This window comes from Mytilus californianus, unplaced genomic scaffold (genome assembly GCF_021869535.1).
Source record: "Mytilus californianus isolate M0D057914Y unplaced genomic scaffold, xbMytCali1.0.p SCAF_3, whole genome shotgun sequence".
Lineage (NCBI taxonomy): Eukaryota > Metazoa > Mollusca > Bivalvia > Mytilida > Mytilidae > Mytilus > Mytilus californianus.
In genome coordinates this window covers 79,049,015-79,073,525 of record NW_026262679.1, presented here as the reverse complement: position 1 = coordinate 79,073,525, position 24,511 = coordinate 79,049,015, and the positions used below count along the sequence as shown (strand labels likewise).

At 32.6% G+C, this 24,511-nt stretch overlaps 1 protein-coding gene across 1 annotated transcript; it reads right to left on the bottom strand.

The window, feature by feature from the left end:
• Nucleotides 1-761: 761 nt before the first annotated feature.
• Nucleotides 762-17,969, bottom strand: LOC127735130 (organic cation transporter protein-like). The gene is made up of 10 exons (XM_052245209.1): nt 17,694-17,969; nt 14,672-14,883; nt 12,932-13,162; nt 11,310-11,512; nt 10,687-10,977; nt 9,604-9,738; nt 8,280-8,365; nt 7,665-7,785; nt 5,762-5,834; nt 762-2,411 (listed from the first exon to the last, which is right to left on the bottom strand). Exons 1-10 carry the CDS (start codon nt 17,950-17,952, stop codon nt 2,196-2,198), a joined length of 1,827 nt encoding a protein of 608 aa, XP_052101169.1. The 5' UTR covers nt 17,953-17,969; the 3' UTR covers nt 762-2,195.
• Nucleotides 17,970-24,511: the final 6,542 nt, after the last annotated feature.

Here is a 24,511-nt window from a genome sequence, read left to right as displayed (position 1 = left end):
CCCCAAGGAAAATAAAAAAAAAAACAGGAGGATCTCTATGAAACCTGACAAAACTAAGTGCTCAACTATATCAACCAACGGAACGAATGGAAAACAACCGTCATATTTCTGACTTGGTACATACATTTTTCAAAGAACTTTGTATGTTATACCTGGTTTTATATCCAGCCAAACCTCCCATTTGTCTATATAGCAATTAGATAGTATAAGAATATATTTATGTATAACGGTTTTTACAAAATGCAGGTAGACTGGATAGGTTGGGTTTTTTGAAGTCGGAATTTTCGTACCTACTATCTGACAATTTTCCTCTTTTCCTACCATGGCCCTTGAGAAACAGACAATATAGTTATAATAGTATTTGCAATTACTATCCAAAAAAAATTTAAAGGGTCAAACAAATTTTAATTCCAACATTTTCACAATATGAACTGAAGAAATATGTCTTAGTATTTTGGTAAAGGTATGCTGTAATTCTACCCGTCATCTTTTAAATTATTTTTTTCGAACATTCTTATATATCATTTGACTTATTATACTTAAAACAAATTACCCAATATGTTCAGTGGCAGGGATATTGTATCGGGCCATCACATTTCAAAATTTGTCATAAATTGTTTGCCTGTGCATTTTCTTTCATATCCTTTGAATAATCAATTTAATATGTTAATATTATTGTAACGTTCAGGAGTTTTCGAGTCAGGATTCTGGCGTTACTTATGTTGGCCACCGAAGAAAGAATTAATAATAAAAAATCATAATGGAAGTTCGTATATTGTATTATTTGCTGCTTCAGTAATAAAACATATGACAAGACATAAAATCCATTTATATATATTACATACAGGTGCATTACTTGCACCAAGTTTGATAAAACAATGCTTCTAGCAATCGGTGCAGGTAAATCTACTGGGGACATTACAATCTAATACTCTGCATACTTGGTGCAGGAAAATCTGATAGGCATACTCGGTGCATTGTTAACGATTTACCGAGCAAACAGTACATCAGCATTTTGATATGAAGACTTGGTTAAATTATAAAGTCTATTAAATAGTATCACCAAGCACTTTTACTTGGTACAGCAAACACATGCGTTTGAAATATACTGTTAACAATTAGGACACTCTTTGAGAGAATCTTCCAGTTGGAACATGCGTTCTGTATTTATACAAAAGAGTCGTTTACTGGTGAAACAAATTATTAATACAAAAGAACAAGAACACATTAAGTTACATTTTGGCGCATTACAATGGGGGTAAATGTAAGCAAATATAAAAATGAACAGTTACCCTCATAAATTAAGTCGGTGCGAAGATTTAACGAATAGTTATCAAAGGTACCAGGATTATAATTTAATACGCCAGACGCGCGTTTCGTCTACATAAGACTCATCAGTGACGCTCAGATCAAAATAGTTATTTAGCCAAACAAGTACAAAGTTGAAGAGCATTGAGGACCCAAAGTTCCAAAAGGTTGTGCCAAATACGGCTAAGGTAATCTATGCCTGGGATAAGAAAATAAATCCTTATTATTTCGAAAAATTCATACTTTTGTAAACAGGAAATTTATAAAATGACCACATAATTGATATTCATGTCAACACCAAGTCATTTAATATTGTAAGGACAGGTAAGCTATTCCTTCTGTGAAATCTGGAACAGAACGCAACAATGGACATCTGAATTTATCAAGTGAGGATCGAAGACCCCAGTGAAAAATGTAAACACAGCTTTGTAATTTACACAAGTTAAAACCACAGTAATAATAGAAGCTGTCTAATCACCGGGGCGTAACAGTATCAATGAATACATATATGCTAAATCAGGAAAAGGGAGAAAACTACACTCCTTTATCGACGGTTTTTTTTTCTTTACACATTCAATGGTAAAGTGATTTAAAGAAGCACGCTGAAGATACCAAAGAGCAAATCAAACTTCATACGTAGAAGTGAAACCGACACACCCATGGTTATAAACAAAACTTGACGAAAAAACAAACAACAGTCTACCAAACACTACATAAAATAAACTAAAGACTGATCAACACAAACCTCACTAAAGACCGTGGGTGATCTCAGATGCTCCGATATGCATATAAACTCAATATATACAAACTACGCAAATATTCAAGCTGTTTGTGCCAATATTGATGAAACTAAATCATGTATTACAAATTATCACATGTACTTAACATCAATTTGTCTCATTGCTGTTGTTTTTCAAGTTATACTTCTTCTTTGAACACCGAATGAAGGTACATGAATTATTATCTTTGTACCAGGAATTCAGTTCTGTTACTGTTGTTGGCAGTTCACGTCCCATAGTTTCAGGTAGAACCAATAACGATAGGGTGACAAATAGATTCAAACTAGCAAATACTCCTGCTGGGCCCCATGGAATAATGTAAGACTGAAAAGAGTAAAATAATTGTTTAATTCTTTACTTCATCGTGAAACCATAACATGAGAGAAAGATATAGCAAAATTGCATCATACCACTGCAATGTAAAAAAAATTGACAAAGATTTCAGAAAATACAGTAATTGCAGTTACTTTTGTGTGATTATATCAATCAAATCACTTTGTATTTCATACTTGTGCTATTTTTTGTGTCTTGATTTTCTCTTATTTGCTTTGTTCGAGAAATCAGAAACATTTTTGTAGTACAGTTACCGGTTATTCTGTCCCTTAAAGTAAAGTCTTTTAGCGCATTAGTGTCTATTTGAAATGATATACGACCTGACAGTTTTGTGATTTTGTTAATATCCTTGTAAGAAATAAATGCTGCTTTGGCTTTGGTATGCAAACAAAAGGACCCCAATTATTTTAAGTATTTATTTAAATTGTATTAATTGAAGAGCTATTTCAAAATGGGTCTCTTTTTCCCAATATATATTACCTCTCTTGGAGCATTAGACTAAGAATAAATATTTCGTAAATTTAGTAGATGTTATATTTACACTTTTCCGGTATAAGTTTTAACGTGGTAAAAACATTACAATAGCGTATTTCGATTTAGGTACAAAAATCCGATATAGACGATTACTGATTCTAATGTCAGCACCAATAATTGTGATATGACAAGAAAGATAACTACATGTAATTTTCAAAGAAATCAGACCTTTTAACAGCAAAATTCTTGAATAATTGAATATAATTACTGATGAAACTGATATGTAATTCGCAATTGACAAAATATACTTATTTGAAGTTCAAGAGAGTGTTAAAAAAAGTATAAGGAGTCGGGTGTTTGTGTTCATAACAAAAAGAGATAAGACGTGAAGACAAACAACAATCTTTGAACACAACACAGACAAAATCACGCAACATAATCCCTTCAAAAATCTGGGTTGAGGGTGCTACGGCAGGATAAGCAGTTCCAGATCCATTATTTGCACGCAACGTGTTGTGCGTGACAAGTAAACCATATCCATGTTCATCTCGGACACAGATAGACCATAACGGCCTTCAAAACAATGGTGGCGTCAGATAATTTCTAACAGGACACTTTCACATTCATCTTCAAGTATTATTGGTTTAATGTACGCGGCTATAATCTGGTAAGGAATTCATTGTAGGAAATACAAGCCCTGGAATATCGTATGTATATATATACACAAAACTGGAAAATTCACTATAGATTGTTTTTTGTAAAGTCAACAGAGTCGACAAATTTATGTTTCTTCAATTATAAAATCTTTATCGCTTGAAGTTTAATGCGTGAAGTAGAACTAGCAAGTCTCAATGGGAATGCCTATAGTCTTTTAAAAAACAACCACCAAACAAAACAAATATAATGTAGTTAATCAAACAGTTGTGCATCATTTTGATATAATTTTTAGGAGTTTTGTTGTTGGAATTAGAGTGTTAATTTATAAATCATGACTTGTCCGTTCCTAAAACAAGATATCAATATCTACAATGGCCGTTTATATAAGATGGCTATTTGGTTGTTTTTTAAACTTGTCAGTCAGTCTATAACGAGAAAATACTTTACTATGTATATTTCAATATTTGTATACTACTACACGAGGAGAGATACTTTAACTGATCTTAAGAATTTTTCTAGATCCTCATCTGATCCACATCGCCACTAGGATAGGTCAATTGCCGATAGATAGCCGTTATTTATTTTGATACATGTTCAGCAAGAGTATTTGACAGACCCTGCAAAAGAACTTGGTTTCTAAGAAATCTGATGCTATTGGTGAATCGAGGAAGACCAATTTCATCATCTTTGGTTGAAATTCAAGCCAACATAAAATACACATAGACATCATCTATAGTCGAAGTTTTATTGGAGTATATGTTAGGGTTCACAAATATTTTCAAAATCTAATCCCCTATCAAGAAGTTTTTATACTGATTTAAACAAACCATTATATTTTGGTTAAAAAATGAAAATAACACTTCATATATATAAATTTGAAAGACAAGGATGACTAAATACTTTAATATGTGAAAGAGCTAAATTGTCAATAAGAAAATAAAAAGAATTGCCAAATAAACAACAGGTCAACTTTGCTTGAGGAGTTGGAACATTAGTTTCCTAATAATTTATAAATTTATAAACGGAGAATTTAAGATTATGTAATAGACCATGTCAGTGTCGAGGTACTGACTATTGAGTCGATAATAACCTCTGGAATTAGCAGTCCATCATGAGTGGTATCAGTCCAGTATACGAATAAAATAAAAGTCGTTTTAGATAGTTTGTTTAAAAATATGCCTAAACACAGTAAAACACAAGAGTTTTCTTCATATCTCCGTTCATAAGTAAAATAAAAACAGACAATACCTAAAGGAAAACGACAAAAATGAAAACAATCCACAAATCAGTAGATAGAATACTTCACATTGAGTAATATGAAACCCATCAAAACCCAGGTGGACTGACAAGAACACAGAAACATATATATCAAGTTATGCTGTTTTGTACATACATATAAACCTTCACAAAATTTCAAAATGTTCCCTGTCGTTACCTGGAATTCTATGCGACTGTCATACAAGTGAGAGGTTTAGCTAGCTATAAAACTAGGTTTAATCAATCATTTTCTACATATGGAAATGCCTTTACAAAGTCAGGAATATGACAGTTTGGTGTGTTTGAGCATTTGATTTTGCAATTTGATAATTGACTTTCTGCTTTAAACTTTTCTTGGAGTTCGGTATTTTTGTTTATTTAATTTTTAAAACAGAAATTGTAGACAAGAAAAATAAACAATGACCATATAATAACGTCTTTAGACCATAACTTAATAAAACGCCTTTTAATCAACATCAACCCACCTATTTGAAATTTCTGATGCATTATATCTTGTGATTTACTGTTACTTTACATGTTTTCTTACAAAAATGGCAGACGATGTGTTTTATGCAACAACTGATAAAAGAGAGGCGGAAGATACCAAAAGAGGATTCATACTCATAAGTCGAAAACTAACCAATAACGCCATGGCAAAGAACAAAAAAAGTCGCAAAGACAAACAACGTTCTGCAAAACAAAACATAAAAAACTAAACGGAGCAATACGATCCCACCAAAAACCGATAGCGATCTCTCGTGCTAGGGTAGAGTAAGCAGGTGCTGACATTAACATTTGAAATATTGAACATTTTCCATTGCGATATTCATTGCATGTAGTTGCAACTTCGGCTACTGTCGAGTGTCAGAATTGCAAAGAGCGCAATATTTCAGTATCTAAATAAATCACGTAATTATTTATGATAGGATTTGTTAAAAATTCAAACTACTCACAAGAGTCATTGCGAAAGGTGACAACATGGATCCTATTCTAGCTAAAGTTGATGCAATGCCTAATCCAGCATTCCTGAAATATATAAATCTACTTTAAATACATTTGATCCTAATCCAGCATTTTTGAAAATATGAACCTATTGTAGAGATTGATGAGGCCATACCTAATCAAGCACTTCTGAAATATAAAACTACTCTAGATACAGTTGACGTCAAGGCTTATCCAGCATTTCTGAAATATAAACCTACTCTAGATACAGTTGATGTCATGCCCTAATCCAGCATTTCTGAAATATAAACCTTCTCTAGATACAATTGATGTCATGCCCTAATCCAGCATTTTTCAAATATAAACCTACTCTTGATACAATCGATGTAATGCCCTAATCAAGCATTTCTTAAATATAAACCTACTCTAGATACAGTTGATGTCGTGCTTTATCAAGAATGTCAGAAAGAGAAACCAAATCAGAGACATCACATATGATTGTCGTTTGTCATATTTAATTTATATACTTTTTGAAATCATTTAAATTTAATGAATCTTTCTCCCTCATGTATAGCTCTGATTCCTTTTCCAGGTTACTGCTATACTTTTTTATCAGCTCTTCAGCGCTTGTGTTTTCGAATATTTTGACATTGTGCATCACTGCCATTAATTGTCAAAATGCACAATTGCTGCAGTAAAAATTGGTACAGCTAAAGTTGGTACAGCTAGCAGTATCCTTTAATTTCACTTTCCGCTATATAGATGATGTTCTCTCACTAAATAATTCAAAATTTGGTGACTATGCTGAACGCATCTATTCCATTGAACTTGAGGTAAAGGATACAACAGATACAGTTAGGTCTGTCTCATATCTTGACTTGCATCTAAAAATTGGCAATTAGGGTTGGTGAAAAACAAAACTTTACGACAAAAGAGATGACTTCAGTTTCCCAATTGTAAACTTTCCATTTCTATGTAGCAACATTACAGCAGCACCTGCATACGAGTATATATCTCCCAGTTGATACGATATTCCAGGGCTTGTGGTTCCTGTCATGATTTCCTTGATAGAGGGTTGCTGCTTACAAAGAAGCTATTAAACCAAGAGTTCCAAGGGGTCAAGTTTAAATCTTCCCTTCGATATGTTCCAACTGTCGTAACTACAATCTCGTCCCCTTCCCCTGAACGTGACCTACCGAATTAGACATATAACTGGGTTTGTACTTACATTAGCAACACGACGGATGCCAAATGTAGAGCAGGATCTGCTTACCCTTCCGGAGCACCGGAGATCACCCTCAGCTTTTTGTGGGGTTCGTGTCGTTCAGTCTTTGGTTGTCTATGTTTTTTATGTACTGTTGCTTGTCTGTTTGTCTGTTTGTCTTTTCTTTTTTAGCCATGGCGTTGTCAGTTTATTTTCGACTTATGAGTTTGAATGTCCCTTTGGTATCCTTCACCTCTCTTTTATCAATGAGGGTTCATCAATTTTGGAAATTGATGTTGTCAAATTTTTTATAGCCCCTAGTGAATTTATTCACTACTTTCTAAATGCAGATGTAGAATATTGTATAGACATCTGTTTATCGTTGACCTTTAAATGTATTCTGTGCTGTTGGGTTGGACTCTCATTGACGTTTACCAAAATCTACTTTTATTTCATCAACTGTATCATTGTTTCTTTCTTGAAACTTATAATGCAGAAAACTGAGAGTAAGAAACGTTGAATAATGATATCTTTTTTGAACGAAATGCTTCAATCAGCCTTCACGGTTCTATCTCCCGGTATGGATTCAAAAAAAAAAGCAAGATAATACAAAACATAGTGGTAGTTTGAAAAGCTTAAATGGTGTTTATAATGAATATTAAAACTGTGTATTTTTGTATTGATAAGTCTGCTTGATTAAAATTACAAACCGTAAGTTCGTAGGATATAGTTCTGATGTGTATAAAAACACCGTACTGAACGATCCTGTTATGGCAAATCTTCCAATTAATGCAAAGACTGTTCCTAATACTGGTAACCAATCAAGTTGACCTGAAACAAAAGATGTAAAAAGAAAATATTATCAAAATCGATACAAAACCATTGCGAACATGGAGTCATTAAACACTACCTAAGTTAAGCTCTTGATTTCTTTTTTGAATTGTAGTAAAGAACAAATCCAGTTTTCCAGAAAAGCAAATATTGCTGGTAATGGCAGCAGAGACTTAATAACTAATATTCGTAATTTATGAGATGACATTGATCATGGCTTTATAATTTTACCGTTTCGTAATCTGTTAACTTCATAGAAATACTTTTAAAAATACCAGTTTCGAGCTAAGGTATATGATGCAATACAGATAGATTGTAGATCAACAAGTTGAAATTTGATCACTTAAGAAGTTTTTGTATGTCTGAGTGTAAGGTGCATAACATTTCCTATGCCAGTTGTTTCTTTTGTTTGTTATTTTTAGTTTTTGGTTGTTGTTTTTTTTTTTGGGGGGGGGGGGGGGGGGGGGGTACTAATAAGGCTTCTATCTACTTACCACCGTATGTTGTACACACCATTGCCAAAACCATTGATATTCCAGCTATACCGTGAAATATGATTAACATGCACTTTCTTCCTATTCTGTAATTGATAATTGAATAAACTGTAAAAGAACATTTATTCATATAAAGCAGACTTCATACAGCAGCTTCTTAGAAAGAATATGTCCGCTTACTAAATAAGTTAACTTCTGGTGACTATGTTGAAATCGTCTATCCCATCGAACTTGAAATAATGAATATATATATATATATATATACAGTTAAGTCTGTTTCATATCTTGACTTACACCTAGAAATTGACAATAAGGGTCGGTTGAGAACAAATATTTACGATTACGAAAAAAGAGATGATTTCAGCTTCCCAATTCTGAACTTTTCCATTTCTATGTCGCACCATTCTAGCAGCGCCTGCATATGGAGTATAAATGTCCCAGAGCTTGCAAACCCTATCATGATTTTCTTGATAGAGTGTTGCTTCTTAAAAGGAATATATTAAACTAAGGGTCCAAGTGGAAAAGTCATTCCTTCGAAAATTTTATGAGACGCCATCACGAGTTGGTTGACTGTTATGGAATATCTATATCACAGATGACGATGGATATCTTCCAAAAAAGAGGCGGAAGATACCAAAGAGATAAGTAATCACATGAGCAACACAATGGTAGCCATATGTGAAGCAGGATTTGCTTACCCTTTTAGAGCACCTAAGATCATCCTTAATTTTTGATGGGGTTCGTGTTGCTCAGTCTTTCGTTTTCTATGTTGTATTTTGTAGACTGTTGTTTGTCTTTTCGTCGTTTTTTGTTGTTGTCATGGCGTTGTCAGTTTGTATTCGACTTATGAGTTTGAATATCCCTTTGATGTCTTCCGCCTCTCTTTTGTCCCTGAAGAAACTGTAGTGTGGTAGCTATATTCTTTTCCTTTTTTGTTATTAAAAGAAAAATATAGAAAGTTACAAAGGTATGACAAGTATTGATGTTTGTGCTATGCATGAAGGCAATAAGACAAGATAATTCGACATAAGTAGAAACAGTCAAGAAATACACATTCATATAGCAATATATATTTATTTCTTTTGTAGTATATACATATATGCATGATCACCTTTAGACTGTTTTATACTGTAAGTTAGAACATTGCTATACTTATATGTTATGTTTTGTTGACAAGTTAACAAATATAATCTATGCAAAGGATAACAAATGTTTAAAATGTTTTGGCTGTCGCTCAAAAACAAACCTAACCATTCTAATAATTACTTGTTATATTGATGTTAAAAATAGAGATGTTTTAAGTCACACTTGCTGAATCTGATACCTGTTAACAAAAATTTGTTGTACTATCGCAGCAGGATATTCAGTAAGGCAGGCTAGAATATTGTTGAGATATCGGTCGCCCGAGAGGGTCGATGTAGTCAGCATTAATCCATAGTATGTTAACGAATTGGTGATCCTAAAATTACATATGAAACTAATAATGTAAGGTTCTCGTACAGGTCTTAATATAAAACTAGACAAAGTGATGTCCCCGCACTCCACTCTGAAGTAACTGTATCATAACAAAATCAATGTAGGACTTTCTTTGGGATATTATTGTGTCTCAATGATGCCTCCGCAGATGCAAAGTGTTATTTTAAAGTACACAAAGTTGAGCATGGGAGCACATAGGTCTATGGTTCACTGTAGGAGGAGTAATCTGGAAACGCTATACACCTCTTATGCAAGTATATACTCCAAAAATGACAAAGTTCAACTTTCTCCCAAAAGAGCAAATATCAATAAAAATCAAAATCCTATCCACAGGCACACCTTCAATATATGTACAAACAGCCAGCAAAGTGAAAACTTCCTAGCATTCAAACTGTAGGGGGAGTTATCTCGAATAACTATATACCTATAATGGGACGGACGAACAGACGGAAGGACAGACGGACGGACGGAAGGACGGACAGATTTAAAACAATATGCCCCACACTTTTAGTTGCGGGGGCATAAAAATATGCGAAAAAATGAAACACATAGGTCCAATCCATTTCGAAAAGAAGATGACCCTAAATAAGATAATTATATATTTAAGCAATGAGTTATTTAAGGTGTGTTTATCATACAAAATGCTGGTACGATCAATCTGAAAACTCGACAAGAGTGTTTTCAAGACATGTATAATGAAGGTTGACGTGCAGAAAAACTGTTTATGTATTCCACGGAAAACTTATGGTAAAATCATCCTTGAAACTATCGCATATAAAACTTGGGTGTTAAACCACAGGCACTTATCTCTGAAAAAAATACCTATATACTTTAATATAAATAGGTTTTTCATATTAGAATAGCATTCATGACTTAACTTAAGTGTATTACAATTGTAAACCTACAATGTTACGGGTTTCTTAAAACTCACCAAGCAATCCACAGTATGATAGAACATCCCAGCATTCGTTTGTTTCTCAATATTGTGAAAATACTATATTTATGTACTGTAGATTTTTCGTCTTCGTCTGGATCAGCATGTTTGGCTTTTTTTGGGGCACACTGATTTTCCATTGGAATATCGTTTGACTGCTCAACTTGAATGCTTTTAATGACCAGTTGATAATTAGTATAGTTCAGCTTGGTGGCTTTTTTCAACAAATTTTCAGCTTTCTCAGTTTTGCCATTTGCTATTAGCCATCTTAATGACTCATCTAAAAACCTACAATAGATTTAAAACATACGAAATATGTTTTGTCTCGAAAAGAAAAAAGACAATGAAATTAAGTTCAATGTATTTTCGTGCCTGCAATGATAACGATAAGTCTATAGATAATAAAATAACAGCAATTATTCAATACCTCAAAACAAACGTTTTGCTTAATTTTTTTTACATCAGGATCAGCAAGACATTCTTAGTTTTCTATTATACTCTTTAATTTATTCATACATGTAATAGTATTAAAACTTTTAGCATCATGTATAAGTGAAAAAGTGGTTGTTCTTTTCTTTTCGTTTCGTAAAAAATGCAATGATTAACTACAATTTACTTACAACCAATCAAATAGTGTGTGACAAGTTATAACTGCTAGTACTAGTTGCATGTATCTCCATGTTAAATCCCGACACAAATATCCAATCACTGAGGTCAAGACAAGCCCTGTTGTCCATGCGATTATATTAGCACCTTCAGCACGATGTCGTAGTTCCTTTGGGAGCAATTCTATATACAAAATCGTACATGTCATAAGACTTCCCTTAAAAACAAAATATAAAAGCAAAGTAGTAAACAAAATTTGATTTAAATGAGGCATATGTTAACAGTTTCAATCTAGAGTATCGAGAAACTAATCGTATAAATCAGAGCAAAAGTAAGGTTCAATAAGACTTTTTACCATGTAGAAAACTAGTTTACAAGACGCCTTTCGCTTTTAATCAGGATTTGTTTTTATTGTTCCTATCAGTGTGTGCTTTCAGTGTATTATGTATTCGTCTCCGAATCAGGATTCTTGTTTCTAAAAACATTTACATGTATACTTTCAATTTTTTTACTGAAATATAACAATACTCTTACAAAATTTACATAACAAAGGACCAATATCTCGTATATATATATACTAAAGAATTGTCTTGTTGTTTTTTTGTTGTTCTCTCTCTCTCTCTCTCTCCCCCATAAAATCGAATGTATATTCCATAATAAATAAGATGATTTGATTATCGATACTAAATCGTGAACATTACACTAGTAGTCTTCTTTTGTTTCAATGTAAACTGTACTCGGTGTTGAAAATAATATCACATTTTAACCATTATCCGTAAATTCGTTGTTCGTACCCCAAAATGAAAATAACGTAACGCCATTGGTTGAATTTTAATTGTTTAAGACGTGTTTAACCAATCACATAGTTTTGGTGTACGCTTTTGAAAATATTACACAGAATGCATTATATTCTGAAACGGCGAATTGATATCACTAAAACAGATTTTGCTCCATATCTTTACGAATACAAAATAAGAATAAGACAATGAGGTATTGAATCAAAAGGCAAAACCCATGTATCTACAAGTCACAAATAATCAAGCTTACTAAAGTTTCATTGAAGAATGAATCATGTAGTGAAAGTTTTAGGACTAAGTTATTTGTCAATTTTATACACGCACAAAAAGTTAGTAGTTCATAAAATAGAACAAACTATTAAGATATAGAGTTTATATTTTATACATGTAACTGTCGAGAAATGTCTTGTGTAACTGTCAAAAGATACAAAATTCAACGTCTGATAAAATAACAAACATATCTACAAAAAACTAATTAAAACATGCATATTAACAACAATCTATGTAAGCAAAAATAACAGGAATAATTCAAGCAACAAACACCCTAACGGAAACTCAGGACTGAATACTTCAAGAAACGACCTAACGGTATCTCAATATATACTAGTACTACTTATAAACTATCGGAGTACTATATACTTAACATACATAAACTACCTAACAGTATCTGAGTACTACATACTTAAAATAACGACATAATTGTATCATGACACTCTTAAGTTTTTTTTATAAGATAATATAAATCTTATCATTATATATTGCTAGCATTTTTGATAAGATATAAAAAAAAAATATCTGCATACAGACAAAAAGGGAAAAGGTAAGATTCAAGTACTTACGCCTTGAAATGTTCCTTGTAGAAATCTGAACACCAAAAATACTGAAATGTTAGGAGAGAACACAGTCGCCAAAGCTGTAAAAAAGTACATAATTCTGGCAAATACATTGCTTGGTTTTCGTCCTATCTTATCTGATATAGGAGAGAAAATAACTGCTCCTGTTGCTTGGCCTAGCATAATCAGAGTTGTTAATAGTTCTGAACGTTCTGCGCCACTGCATACAAGATCCCACTGTTAATAAAGAAGAATAAAGTTAAATCAAATCCAATCGGTATCGTTCCAAGGATTAAATTTATAATAAACTGTAAATGTGTTGATATTCAAATTTTGAATAACAATCTTACTAGCAAGGATAAAATACGATATACAATATAAGAAGGCAATCAAAAACTGTTAGTTGAGGAAATACAGAAGAAAACACCATGGCCAAATGGAAAAACACCATGACCAAATGGAAAATTACCATGACCAAATGGAAAACACCATGGTCAAATGGGAAAAGACAAACAAATGTCCACTCAACAGTTACACAATTGAACATTGAGCATTGTAAGCCAAACCAAACATTTTGAGTGAACTCAGATTCTCCAGGAGATTAGCCAGTTCCTGTTCCGCAAGTGATTTCCGTAGAGATACAAGCATGTAGACAAAAGATATCCTTTATCAATATTTTCCCTATCATTTTATACACATTTTTAGCATTTTCAAAACTTACTTCAATTTTTTCGCAAATATGTTGATGTAATTGTAAAATGTTTTGGTAGCTAAACGATTTTGCTCATATTTGATATTACCAAAAACTTTGTGCAAAACAACAGTTTTAAGTCAAATATGTAGATTTTAAATGTTTCTAGCGATTTGCAAGAAATTTTCTTCGTTCAACTGTCAAATATTAGCTGTTTCTTGTAGCAACATGCAGTTTTGTTTTTTTGTTTCAATCTTACTTGTAAAGACTTTGTAGGTAGAATATGAACTGAAATGTTGACGTCACAAGTTTCCACAGAAACTCAACATATTATATTGAAATCAATTGATGTACAAAAACTATATTGGGATAGTTAAATAAATGAATGACTTTTGTCCAGCCAATGTACCTCAAAGCTATATGTTTTAAATAAATATAATAAAACTAAGGTTGCAACTCCCATAGCATATTAAAATGTAGACGGTTATGAGGGTCTGGACGGGGGTTACTGAAAAGAGAATAGCCAAAAAAATAACAAATAGAGGAAATGAGCAAAAAATATAAAGAATAGAGAATAATATGGGGTGCAAAAGTATAAAGAATAACTATGGAAAATAAAAGAATTAGGTAATACAATACTGATTACAGAAACTATGATGTACAATGCACAGAATAAAGAAATCGTCTAATTGCAGAAAATTTTAATAGTAAAACTATTTTCATGAGAATTTTACCTAATAAGTGTTATTCTTAACAATAAAAAAGATGCTCTAAAAATTTGATGAATACAGAAATTAAGAACCCTCATCAAGACTCTCAGTTATTGCTGTTTTTTTTACCCTTTTAGCTTTTTTTGCTCTGAAATGTTATTTATTTTTTCTCAAACTTTTGGTCTTCAGCAACCTAACGAAGAAGCATGTGTGGTGTTACTGAAATCTGAATCAAATCGTTCAGGCTTGAAAAGTATGCTCAGTTTGAAGAGATAATCAATTAAAGTTTTGCAAATAATGAATGCTTATTTTGAACATATGAAATAATATGTGTTGAATCAATACCTCAGTGACTGTCGTTCTTTCCTTTGGGATGTCATACTTGTAGCCATTTATACAACCCTCCTTTGAGGTGAAACTAGAGAGAGACGTATTCACACTTATACTTATATCGCATTTTCCGTATGATATGTCTATGGTAGATGATTGACTGATATTACGGTCTTGTAAGTATTTGGTAGAGTTGATGTCTTGACACTGGTAAAAGGGTCGATAAGCTGAAATATATCATCAAATGTATACAGACAAAAATTCATAGGGCATAGTAACTTTTCATTTGAGGTTAGGGTTAAGGTTAAAAGTACTAAATTTAGCCTTTGATTTATTGTCAATAATGTGTTCGAAACTGTAAATGTATAAGAATGATCGATGGAAAAACATATAGTTTTTGAAGTTTCCTTTTAGAAATTATCTCTCATCAAAATAGTTCTAGAGACGCTGTAAATAGTTCTAGAGACGCTGTAAATAGTTCTAGAGACGCTGTGAATAAAGGGCATCTACTAATTTCCCTGTGTTCTATTTGTACCTGCATGGCTTGGTCCGTGTTTTGTTATGTGAATCTCCTAAAATCGTCCAGGTTCTTGATGCAATTGGGTGATAAAGATTCGCTCAGAGTTAAATTGAAATTGTGAAGAAGAAATTTCATATACAAGATGTCTTTTCGTTATATATGTATATAATTATATATAAATAAGTCTAAATTGAAAACAACGCACAAACAACATTTTCCAAAAGACCAAATAATTGAAAAAGTATATTTAAACAAACGCATTTGACTAATGAGGAACGAACGTACAATACGAATGAACATACGTATGGAATAAACGATTAAATATAAACTGACACCGCCTTCGAGAGTATTATAAAGATTTCAGGTTATAACATAACTTTTATCAAAGACAGATGACAGATGCACCTTGAAGTGTTTGAATGTTACGTCCTTACATTTGTAATCAGCGTCAAGGTCAAAGGTTAAGGTTACATCCAAATATGTTCAAGTCTAAATGTTATTTAAAATACAATTAAATTATCGATGTATCAACAGAACAAAACTTTTATTATTTTGTTTACAGCGTCAAGATGATTAATTCGATTTTTTGACAACACATTGTGGACGTGTTCAAGGTTTATCATTTAACTTCAAATTCCTCAAATAAGATAATGTCCTTTTACTGAATAATTACTTTTTTGTGACTATATTGATCATCTCTTTCCAATTGCATTTGAAATTAAGAATACATCTGACACATTTAGCACAGGCACTTTCCTCTGAAAACAAATTACTTATATACGTTAATATAACATTTTGTATTAAAAAAAAGTATATAGATATTTTTTTCATAGACAAGTGCCTGTGACATTTAGGTTTACTTCTTATCTTGACTTACCCATGGAAACTGACAATGAGGATTGTAGGAAACTTAATGAAAAAAACCAATCCGTTCCCCATTTTGGAGTGAAAAACGTAAAAAAGACATTTTACGGCTTAGGGCTTTTCCAGAATTAATTGAATGGGGGAGTCGAAGGCACTTTTATCAAAATTTTATGGGTGGTAATTTTAGGCGGATAGCCTTAACACATATATGAAATAATCAATCAAACATTTTATGTATGGCGAGGTTAAATAAAAAGTGCTTTCCTTCCCCAAACCCCACCCCCCACCCCACCCCTACATTTATTTCTGGAAATGCCCTTACAATTCGATGACGTGAAGCTTAATTCAACGTTTTGTTTAGTATTTTTTCACATATAACACCACTTTGAATGATGCATACACTAAAAACGAACTAGGTCACCCTTTTTTATTTTACATCATTAAAATGGAAATTTATGTACCAACAACATATACAACTTTTTAAGATAAAAATTCTAAGATTTGACGATTTTAAGACACATTTAAGGTCAAGGGACAGTAAATGAGCTTACAAATGCGATGACATTACGATTAATTCGACGTTATGTGGGTTTTTTTTTTACCTAGAACACCACTTTGAATGATGTATACCATTAAAACGAAGTCAATGACCCTATTATTATTTCACATCATTCAAACGGAAATTTATGTATGTAAACATATAGTTTTTTAACAAAAATATCTATGAAGAAATAACATCAAAAATGTGGTGCACACCGAATAACCCGCGTAGTGGGTTATTTAAAAGTGTGCGCCACATTTTTAAGGTTATTTCGAATAGACAGAAAAAATATTACAGTTATTCCTTATAATTTAATTCGAAATTCCATTTTTAAGGAGTAAATCATGAAAAAAACGTTGATGACGTCACGGTCACATGACAAAATTACGTCTATGAGCTGATAGACAACAAACTTTCAGCCAATCAGAAGACGTGTTACATCCAAAATAAAATTATCTATAAATAAAAAGGAAATTACAAGCATCATTGAGAAGTTCGTCCGACTAATTGACGAAGCAAAGCAAGGTTGAAATGAAAAGTTTTGACGGCATAGATAAATCGTATATTGACCTTGCATGGAATGACAAAGTAGAATAAACACGAGAAACTATTTCATAAACAATATTAGAGATTTTATAATGAGCGGAGCAGATACTATGGTAATTAGTAAAAAAAAGTGCGTTGAAAAATAAACATAGAAACTCTCTTTTAAGAACCGACTAATTCTTAATATGATGATAAACTCATCATAGATGCCAGGCTTCAATTGTGTACGCCAGACGCGCGTTTCTTCTACAAAAGACTTATTAGTGACGCTAGAATCACGCTAGAATAAAAAAAAGTTAAAAGGCCAAATAAAATCAAAAGTTGAAAAACATTGATGACCCAACATTCCAAAAGGGTTTGCCAATTACAGCTAATGTAATCTATTCCTGGGATAGAACATCTTTAGAAATTATTTTCTTGTGAAAAGGGCATACTATGCTTGTCAGTTATGGATGTATTTTCATTCTGTAAAGATGTGGAAAGGAAGACATTATAAGTATTTTCATAAGCCAAGGCATTCACTATATATGAGTGATATATCTTACAGAATCTATGTGATAACTTACCTATATAAACGGATGAAATTAAATGAAAACTGTCTTCCAATACAAAGAAACATATCAAAATTAACTGAATTTTTTGGTATCTACCAAAACTTCCAAGCGTTTTCAGAATGTTGTCTACATCTGTAGCAGGATTTATTTCCAAGTTCCGTCTGTTTTGATCTAAGCTATTATCAATTGTAGATACCTCCATGTTCAAATGTATATCATAATAAGTGACACTTTTCTCAAATACTAAAGTCACCTCTTTGCTTGTTAACATGATATATACTGTCTAAAAAATATTACGTACATATAAATACGCCCATCAAATTATTAAAGATTTGCATGAAGACCTACTTTGAAGTAGTACTAGTGCAATTACGGATTTGTCTTATGATATTTTTTTTCTTCTCATTACATGTCACCAATGATGAACATGTAACAATAAATTGTTTTGTACTTGTTATAATAGAAACCTTGGCAGTTTTTATTGGTGTCAAGTTACTAGTAGGATTATCTTCTACAGTAGGTGAAGACAAATGTCCAAAAACTAACAATGTCATGAGACATCTCAGTCAAGCAGTGGTTATGAGGAAACAATAGCGCACTATAATATGAATAGTGGGAATTTTATAAGAATTGAAAACAATATGTAAAGTAAAAACTATTGTATAACTCCAATCGGGTCAGCTGATCATTTTTTTAAAAATCAAACGTAAACGAAAATTATACAAACCAACGACTACCACTGAATTATATGCCCCTGACTTGGAACAGACTGATTAAGAATATGGCGGGGTTAAACATGGTTTACTTTTATAAATTTTGACTTGGATGGAGAGTTGTCTCATTTGCACTCATACCACATCTTCTTATATCTATTTATGGACGCTCAATCTACCCTAACCTGGGAAGTGGTGTATAATAAAAGAATAACCTAAAAAAACGTTTGAAATTGCTTGAATCATCAGATTGGCACAAAAATAAACTAACAAAACGACAAAATACACAAAATACCGATTACACGAAGTTACTGAAAGTTAGTTCAAAACCAATAACAAGAGTAATAAGATGCTCACTGGGCCGTAACGCTTGGTCTCACTCCTTTTGAATTTTATTGATTTCATTCTTATATTTGTCTGTACCCGCTTAACGTCGGAATACAACCTTATTTGTGTGAATCAATTCATTTTCACCATTTTTAGAAATAATCAGAATTCAAAGAAAGGGAATATATGTCTCGCAATAAATGGTACACCATGAAAAAGTTATCAATAAACAAGTCAGTGACGAATATATTTTCAGATCAAATTTTTGGTCACGATAGACGAAAATCTTACTTTTCAATGGACAAAACCTTTTTTTAAATCTTTAAAATCGGTCTGTGCTTAACAAAATCTCTCTGAAAGGAGTAGTGTTCACGAAGTGTTAGAATTGGCTTTAAGATCTTGCTGTTTTTTCTTTAATCAGGCCAAAATACTACAAATTCTACATATAAATAATTCTTAAATGTTTTTAGCATAATTTACCTTGGCCGCCACCCCTAATTTCGATTTTTTGTTTTGGGATTCAATATCATCATTGGCATCTTTTGGATGCAGAACATTTTAGATCATAAGTTGCGGCTAAGGGTTTCCTCAAGCTCTATGGTTCGAAAAACAATATATCAATAGTGTGCTGACTTTGAAGCCTAGGAATATCCATTGAAGAACCAAATTATGGCCTTTATGATATTTCATGATAAAGGTGAAATGCAAGGCCATATTTGAACCTTGACCTTAAAAAACATAAGCAAGATCTGAGTAATGATGAATGCACTTTTGGTGAAAAAAACTTCTTTGTTGAAACATTAGATATGTATGTCAATGGTGTGTCTGTAATAAGATGTTGATATCGTGAAAGGTGAATTGTATGCTACATGCAATATTATAAATAGTAAGTTACATTCTGTGGTATGAAAGCCAATACGATAACTATCAACCAACGACAAAAAACACGGATGTATAAACAATATTTCTACATTGTTGAAAATGTATTATTATTATTATTATTATTATTAAACGTTATTTGTTTTTGGATTAAATCGATTTGACTTAACGACGGACTGCGATGAGGACCACCAAATTAAACCCGTTCGCTCGCAACGGGAGAAGGATATCAGGAGACTTTATATACACGTATATCGCTTCGTGTTATCTGTACACCTGCATTTTAGAAAATGTCAATTGCAGGATAAAAAGAAATATACATGTCACTATGCTGCGTTTAGGTGTCAGACTACCAATTCACCCACTTCAGTTTAAGAACATATGTAAAAGTAGCCCTTCCTTGACGAAAAATAGTGCTTTTGATGTCATTGTTTACTTAAACTAACAAACAAATTTGCAGAAATGAAACTTTTGATGAAAGAGAAATATATGTGACCATTTTGAGCCAAAATTTACTTGTCCTTGATTTTGCATTAAAAATTGAGGATTAATGCGCTCCATGGTATACTTATTTAAGATTTCCAGAAAACTAGGGGATATTTTTATTAGTAGTTGAGTTCCGAACTTGGCATGGTGATACATGTACACTTCAGAATATACGTGGTTTCTATGAAGTTAAACTTAAAGTAAAATATTTAGAAAGCTGTGAAAATTGAAAAATTTGGTTGATTATTTAGGGGTTTTGACTTGGTGGTCCGACACTTTTAACAATGAGCAGATATCTATACCGTACACCATATTAAAAAATAAAAGATATGTGGTATGATTGCCAATGAGACAACTATCCATTAGAGTTCAAATAAGTGGATATAAGCAATTATAGGTCACTGTACGGTGATAAATGAGAAAAACCAATACCCGACATGGAAAATGTGAAACAATTAAAACTAGAAAACTAACGGCCTAATCTATAACAAAACAATTTACGAAAAACAAAAATGACAGATATGAACCAACACAACCACTGAACTACAGGCTCCTGATTTGGGTCACACACCAAAAGAATGTGGCGAGGTTAAAACTATTTGTGAGCGCTCAACCGTCCACTTACCTGGGACAGCACAAAGATAAGAAGAAACTGTAAAAACCCGTTGCAATTGGCTTACCTCAAAAGATCGGTAAAACGCACAAAAACAACTAACATAAAAACAATAGACACAAAGCACTGGTATAAAAGATACTCGCAGTTACTGAAAGCTAATTCAAAGCAAACAACAACTTATGACTAAATCATGTTCTCCAATGCCAACTAAACAATCTATCCAGCAGCATGTCAACAACGAGGATAATTATGTTCTTACCAAATGGTTAGAGACCCATGACTTTTGATAGATTTTCAACAATTTTCAAAATATACGTTACACATTGGCAATTTTGTCCACTAAACAAATACAGAACGCCATATTGTTATATTTTAAGAATGCAGTTTTCCCTTCATGGAAACAAAATATTTCATTTCCATCTAGGCACAGATCCACTGTCTAATGAATGTTATGTCTTTGGTTTACATGTATATCCTCTTAAAATAAACAAAACACATTCTTAAAACACATTTTTGAAGACTTGTAAAAATGACGTTAATGAGATTTTAATACTGTTAAAAGCTGCAGAAAGACAACATCATACTACTTTTTAGCTACCTCATACATGTCATATGTAATACGTATTTTATTAGGTCGACTTGACAACTTTACATGTATTATGTATGCATTGACTTTCAATAATGACAATTTGTTTATGACGTAATTGAATGGAAAGATGTAATATGCAGTATTTCAGTTAATATTCATCCATTTGTACATTCTTCAAAAGTATGTAACTTCCGTGTAGACATATCTTCAATCTTCGAGACGTCAAAAATGAAGACTTATTTTAGATACATGAAATATCCGAAAGATGGAAACTAAGCACATACGTTATCGTTTGTTGCTGTATATCATATTTGTTTTTCGTTTATTGTTTTTTACATGTAAATGAGGCCGTTAGTTTTCTTGTTTGAATTGTTTTACATTTGTGATTTCGGGGCCTTTTATAGCTTACTATGCGGTTTATGTTTTGCTCATTGTTGAAGGCCATACGGTGACCTATAGTAGTTTAAAACTTCTACGACATTGGTCTCTGGTGGAGTGTTGTCTCATTAGCAATCATACCACATCATCTTCTTTTTAAAGTTACTTTTAATTTCAAAACTTATGAGATATTTTTAACTGGAATATCAATTTTAATATGCATGCTTTGCTTATGTATAAACTTTTTGAAGACATATTTTTGGGGGATCCTCCCTCCCGCTGAATCCCGATTCTCTCCCACTGGATCACCGTTCCCTCACTCCGGAATATCTGGACCACTCCGGAACATTCCGGAGTCGGCCTGAATCCCGGTTCCCTCACATCGGAATATTCATCCGGAATCCGGAGTAACATTGGATCCGGACTCCGACCACTCTGGAATATTCCGGAGTCACTTATCCAAACTCCCCGGCAGTTACAGCTCCGATCCGCATACTACCCTCTACACTAATTGATGGAGTAAAGGAAACAAGTTCCGGAACGAAAACGATCACTGTACTGAGTTTGTCACTTACCATGTCCATTATTAAAATTTCCGTCCACTCCGGAATATTCCGGAGTACCTGTTTTATGTTACATAAGGACGTTTCGATCAAAATGAAGGACGAAATTCGTTAAAATCACCGAATGAAGTCACTTCAAATTGCTAGAAATTATATATGAATCCAATATCCAGGTTTAATAAGAGAGGAGGTTTATTCGTGCGTGACAAATATATGAAGTAGTTACATAAGATGAGACGAATTAAAAGGAACAATTCAAGTCAAACATAATTAAAAAAACAAAAAAAAAAACAAAACGAAGAAGAGATAGATGACTATTCGACTTGACGTGCATAAATATACTGTTAAATTTGAAATGCAAATTCGAGTACTCTTTCTGATATGTGCATACTTCAAATTCCTTTAACATGTCTATGCTTTATATTATGAAGCTCTTTTTTCGCTTTATATTTCACTTTCAATACAAATATTTTCTGATTTCCTGGAAATATAGGGTACTTTAGCAATTAAACTTGAAACATCTGCTTGATCTTAAACGACGCTTGAGATAAAAATTTACATTTTGTGGGTGTTGTTTGCTTTGTTTTCGATGATATCTTTTAAAAAAAGGATATATGTACTCGCTGTGAAGCATCACCGCCAGATAGAGGTTACCCCAGAGCGATGAAAAGCAAAAATTATCTACTCCCCGTACAGTAAAAAACTATTAGACGTCCAATTTATCCGCTTTATTTACACGAATTTCTCTGTGAAAACAATAGTTTATTTCGAAATACAGTGTTGTTCAAGCTTAAATATGACATCATTTTGTTTTACGAAAACGTCAAATGAATAGTTGAAGGATACATGTTTTTTTAAGAGGGTTGAACTATTCACATGCTTCTTTGAACGAGCGTATTACGTTTCCGCATTTTTAGCAAAAATCCAGTTTCACGTTTCCGCATTTTTAGCAAAAATCCAGTTTCACGTTTCCGCATTTTTGTGCATTACTTTTCCGAAATAAATAGTTACCACCTTTCCGCATTTTTACCTGTACTTCACCTGTAAAAAATGGTAAAAGTGATATGTAAGACTTTATTTTATTATATAGTATTCAAGTTTTCTTAATTTGTATTTTATTATGATAATATAATTCCTTCAGATAATTAAATTAATAATTAGAGGGGAACTGCAAAAAATGGAGGAGAGCCTGTTGGATCGTAAAGATTTGAAAAATGTGGTCATGTCACTTTACAGGGAAAGAAGGAAACATATGCCGAGATTGACCTAGTGTTTTAAGTTGATAGTTTCATTTTGATCATAAAGACTTATCCTGCTCGAAGTCCTGCTCCTCGTTGGTGAGCGGGGGAGGCAACAGGTTTTCATGGCAAACGGAAGAGGCATACATTAAAAATAAAATGCGGAAACGTATATAACCTTTAACAAAATCAATGTAAAAATAATGCGGAAAAGAGTACTATAAAAATGCGGAAACGTAGGAATTTTAATGCGGAAACGTAGTGCCAAAATGCGGAAACGTAAAACGCCGCTTTGAACAGGTACCACACTGTCCGATTCTAACGATTTGAAGATAGAGAGTAAGCCAATTTAGAATCATAATCAGCCTTAAAGAAATAGTAGCTACATTATCGGAAATCAGTATAACAAAACTTCAAGTTTCAGCAAAGGGTAGAATATAATGAAAATAAGAAGAATTTGACCTTACCTGACTTAACATTCGGGGGTACATATATTCCCGTGATATATGTGATAATGCCACACAGTTGCACTTGTTAACTTTAATTCACAAAATACTTCTAATAGCGGTTATGCTTTAAAAAATTAAAATGGCTGTTTTTAGAATGTGTGTGCCGTATACGTCCGCTTCGAAAGAGAAAAAAAAATAATCTGAATTTTACTCATTGTTGAAGGCCGTACGGCGCTTTACAGTTGCTTACATCTAAGTCATTTGGTCTTTAGAAGAAAATTGTCTCATTGGCAATCATACAACATCTTACATAAAATATAACAAAGTTTAAACTATTTTTAGATTTGAGGTCAAAAATTTACACTTACAGATAAAAAAGAGGTATTCACAAAGAATGATGACATTTACGGAAGCGTATAACCGACTTTTCTTTTTGATATTTCTTCCTATTTTTCCGTTCTGTTTTAATACAAACCTTTGCGAGATAACGCAAACATTTGCGATTTAACACAAGCCTTTGCGAGATAACGCAAAAATTTGCGTTATAACGTTAATCTTTGCGAGATAGGGGAAAAATGAGTGGCGCTAAAAC